Source organism: Echinops telfairi, unplaced genomic scaffold (assembly GCF_000313985.2).
Source record: "Echinops telfairi isolate 266 unplaced genomic scaffold, ASM31398v2 ScPeMD7_9;HRSCAF=40, whole genome shotgun sequence".
In the NCBI taxonomy this organism is placed as follows: Eukaryota; Metazoa; Chordata; class Mammalia; order Afrosoricida; family Tenrecidae; genus Echinops; species Echinops telfairi.
Genome location: NW_022103906.1, coordinates 58,680,265 through 58,683,491, shown reverse-complemented (window position 1 = coordinate 58,683,491; position 3,227 = coordinate 58,680,265). Strand labels below are relative to the sequence as shown.

General features: G+C 47.5%; 1 protein-coding gene across 1 annotated transcript in view; it reads right to left on the bottom strand.

The window, feature by feature from the left end:
* Positions 1 to 1,775: 1,775 nt before the first annotated feature.
* Positions 1,776 to 3,227, bottom strand: part of ENPP6 (ectonucleotide pyrophosphatase/phosphodiesterase 6) — a 134,189-nt gene continuing 132,737 nt past the window's right edge. Inside the window, exon 6 of the mRNA XM_004696461.2 lies at positions 1,776 to 2,122. Coding sequence (XP_004696518.1) covers positions 1,917 to 2,122 — 206 coding nt within the window. The 3' untranslated portion in view covers positions 1,776 to 1,916. The remainder of the gene's footprint in view (positions 2,123 to 3,227) is intronic.

Below are 3,227 nucleotides of genomic sequence, written 5' to 3'. Positions count from 1 at the left end.
CCCGGCAATGTGTGTGCGGATGGTGCAGGGGTGGGTAGAGCTTTATTATGGTGTGCCTAGGTTTCTATAGTCAGAACTGTCCTGGTAGCACCTACCACCCAAAATCACCATGCAAGGGCTCCATCTTCCGGAGGCGACCTGACACACTGCTTCTTGCGGACAAAACGTCCTACTTGCCAATGTGAGTGACTTAGTGCAAATCCATTTTTCTTGCAATCAGATAGGAATATGGTACAAGAAGACAAGCTCAAAGCAAACTCACTGCCAAGTTGACTGCAACTCACCGTGACCCTATGGGACAGGGTAGAACTGTCCCTGTGGGTGTCTGAGACTATAAGTCTTTACTGGACTAGAAAGCCTCTTCTTCCCCCCTCAGAGGGGCTGTTGACTCAGTATGCCACCAGAGCTCCTTGGGACACATATACAATGACCCCAGTCATTTAAATTTTCAGTCATCTCGTCCCTTGGTTTACAACAAGGTCTCCGGCAGCAAACTTTGATGACTCAAGTAAAAATATTTCAATTCAAACTCAATGACTCTTTTTAATGGTTTCTAAAGAGCTAAGTTTTCTGAGGGGGTACTTTGACCATGCTAGTTTCCTAAGGAAAACGGGGAGTTTTTCAGTGTCTGGGATTTGGCCTCCCTGTATTCTCTTCTCTCCATCTCTCCTCTATTTCCTTTATGGAATTCCATATCACTTAGGGGCTCACGCGGATAAGAACGCATTGCTTCAGGACTACTGGTGCATAACATTCCTGTTCAGTGCGCCACCATTCCAGCCAATAACGAGATTGTTGGTAATATGCTCGTATTCGCATTGGCGCAACCTCCCTTTTTCCGCAGATATTACTTCAGTCTAAGAACACCGATGGCCCAATGGTAGAATTCTCACATGGAAGCCTGCGTTTGTTTCCCACACAATGTACCTAGCAGATGGGTGGCCACAGCCCTTCTGTCACTGGAGGCTTGCGTGTTGCTGTGATGCTGACCAGGTATCAGAGGAGCTTCTGGGACATACTAGGAAGAAAGACCTGACAGTCACGGGGAGGGGTCAGAGTCAGGCAGCTAACAAAACAGTGACTATAGTCTGTGGTCTGATTCTGGCTCCCCAAAACACCAATCTCTTGGGAACCCTTCCCACAAAGGCAGGCAATCCCTCAAATTGTCAGTAACATTCAGGCCTGCTAGGTGTAAGGCTACCTACCATGATACATTGTAATCATTCTCACAGAATCCCAAATCTATCAAATCTTTTTCTCCTCCTTGAGGAAAGAGAAATTTTTGCCCACTCAGATTTTGGGGAAGCTCATGCCTTCCATCTTGTTCTAAGCGTTCTTAAATCCTTCATGATTTTGGTTGATCGGTGATCCAAGTTGAGAAAAGCCCAGGTTGAGTCTGTGTAGAGGATTTAAAATCTCTACAAGCTGCTTAGGAAACAGGTGGCAGAAAGGTCTCCAGTGTAGGCTGTCTGGGAGGGAAAGTGCATTCAGATTGTGGCCACACACTTGAAGATGATTTGGGGGTGGTCAGGGCACAGCGGAGACTTGGCTGGAGGGCTGCTTTGTGCAGGGCAGTGGGGTCCTGTTTTATCTGTTCAAAGTCGGTTTGCTACAGGGACAGGCTCCCGCTCAGATAGTATTGCATTCTAGGTAACTGTTTTAAAAGAAAGATGAACATTAGATGTGGTTGGACAAATAATTAAGAATGGAGAGTTTCTTTACCTGAAAAAAAAAAAAAGAAAATGTAGTTTCTTAAAGAAGTAGGAACTTAGGTATAGAGTCACCCAAGAATAATATATTTACAGTTTCCATAGCCTTGGTTTTGGGAGTGAAACTGTTCTCCAATAGAACACTTTCAACCTCCCCCCTTGGACGCACAATTGCGGAGGTTGTCTTGGGACAAGCAGTGAGCTCAGTTATGCGCTGAGGAAAAGGAAAATCAAGGGCAGCACCCAGCGGCTCAGCTGGACAGACGGCGCAGAGCTCTTCTGGTTCTTTAGCATGCACTTCACTCGGGACCAGGATCCGTTGTTGGGCAGCGGAGTGACGCCTGCCACGTTGCACATGACATTGTAGACGTCCACCGACCGGATGGGAGCAGCTCTGAAGTTGGCGTTGAAATCTGAAAGGAGAGGCAAACAGACTGTCACAGTCCCTCCTGGGGCAGACAGGGACAAAGTCAAAAGATGGAGAAAAGACAGTCAGGTTTCAGAACGCTCTGGGACTGGAAGATGCGTGGCTCCACCAAGTGGTAGCGAGGGTAGGTCAGTATTGGAAGGCGATGGTGGTTCAAACCTTCTCGGCAGCAGCACGGCGGGAGGAGAGTTGTTAAGATTACAGCCAATAAACCCCTATGCAGCAGTTCCACTCTGTAACACAAGGGGCCATCCTGAGCAAGATCCATTTGATAGCAATGAACTAGGATTTGGGGGGAATCGATTATCGTCATGAGCAGTCACCACCCATCTGTCCGTGGAGGCTTGCGTTCTGCGATCATATTTGGTTAGCAGAACTTCCATACTAAGATAGGCTAGGATCTCTTGCCCCAAACCAGCCATTAAAAGCCCTCTGGGTCACAATGGTCTGATCCACAACCAGATAGATGGCCCAGGCTCCAGGAGCATGCCTTTTCTCTGTGCACAGGGTCGCTGTGGGTAAGGGGTAGACTCTATGGCAGTTGAGAACAATAACAGCCTCTATTATGAACAGAAATCACTTTCATTGGCTCAGGAAGTGGAAGAAACCAAATCGACTCTCCTTGTGTTTGTGTGTGTGTGTGTGTGTGATGTGTGTGACCGAAGAGCTCTCATGGAGGGGCAGGAGTTGGACTGCCTTTTTAAAAAAAAAATCATTTTATTGGGGGCTCGTACAACTCTTATCAGAATCCATATATACATCCATTGTGTCAAGCACATCTTTTTCCTGCTGCCATCATCATTCTCAAAACATTTCTACTTGGGCCCTTGGTATCAGCTCCTCATTTTTCCCCTCCCTCCCTGCCCCCTCCCTCACAAACCCTTGATAATTGATAAAGTAGGATTATTGTGTCAGGTCTTACACTGTCCGATGTCTCCCTTCACCCACTTTTCTGTTGTCCGTCACCCAGGGAAGGGGTTATGTGTAGATCCTTGTGATCAGTTCCCCCTTTCTTTCCCACCTCCCTGCACCCTCTCAGTATTGCCACTCTCACCACTGGTCCTGAGGGGTTCATCTGTCCTGGATTCCCC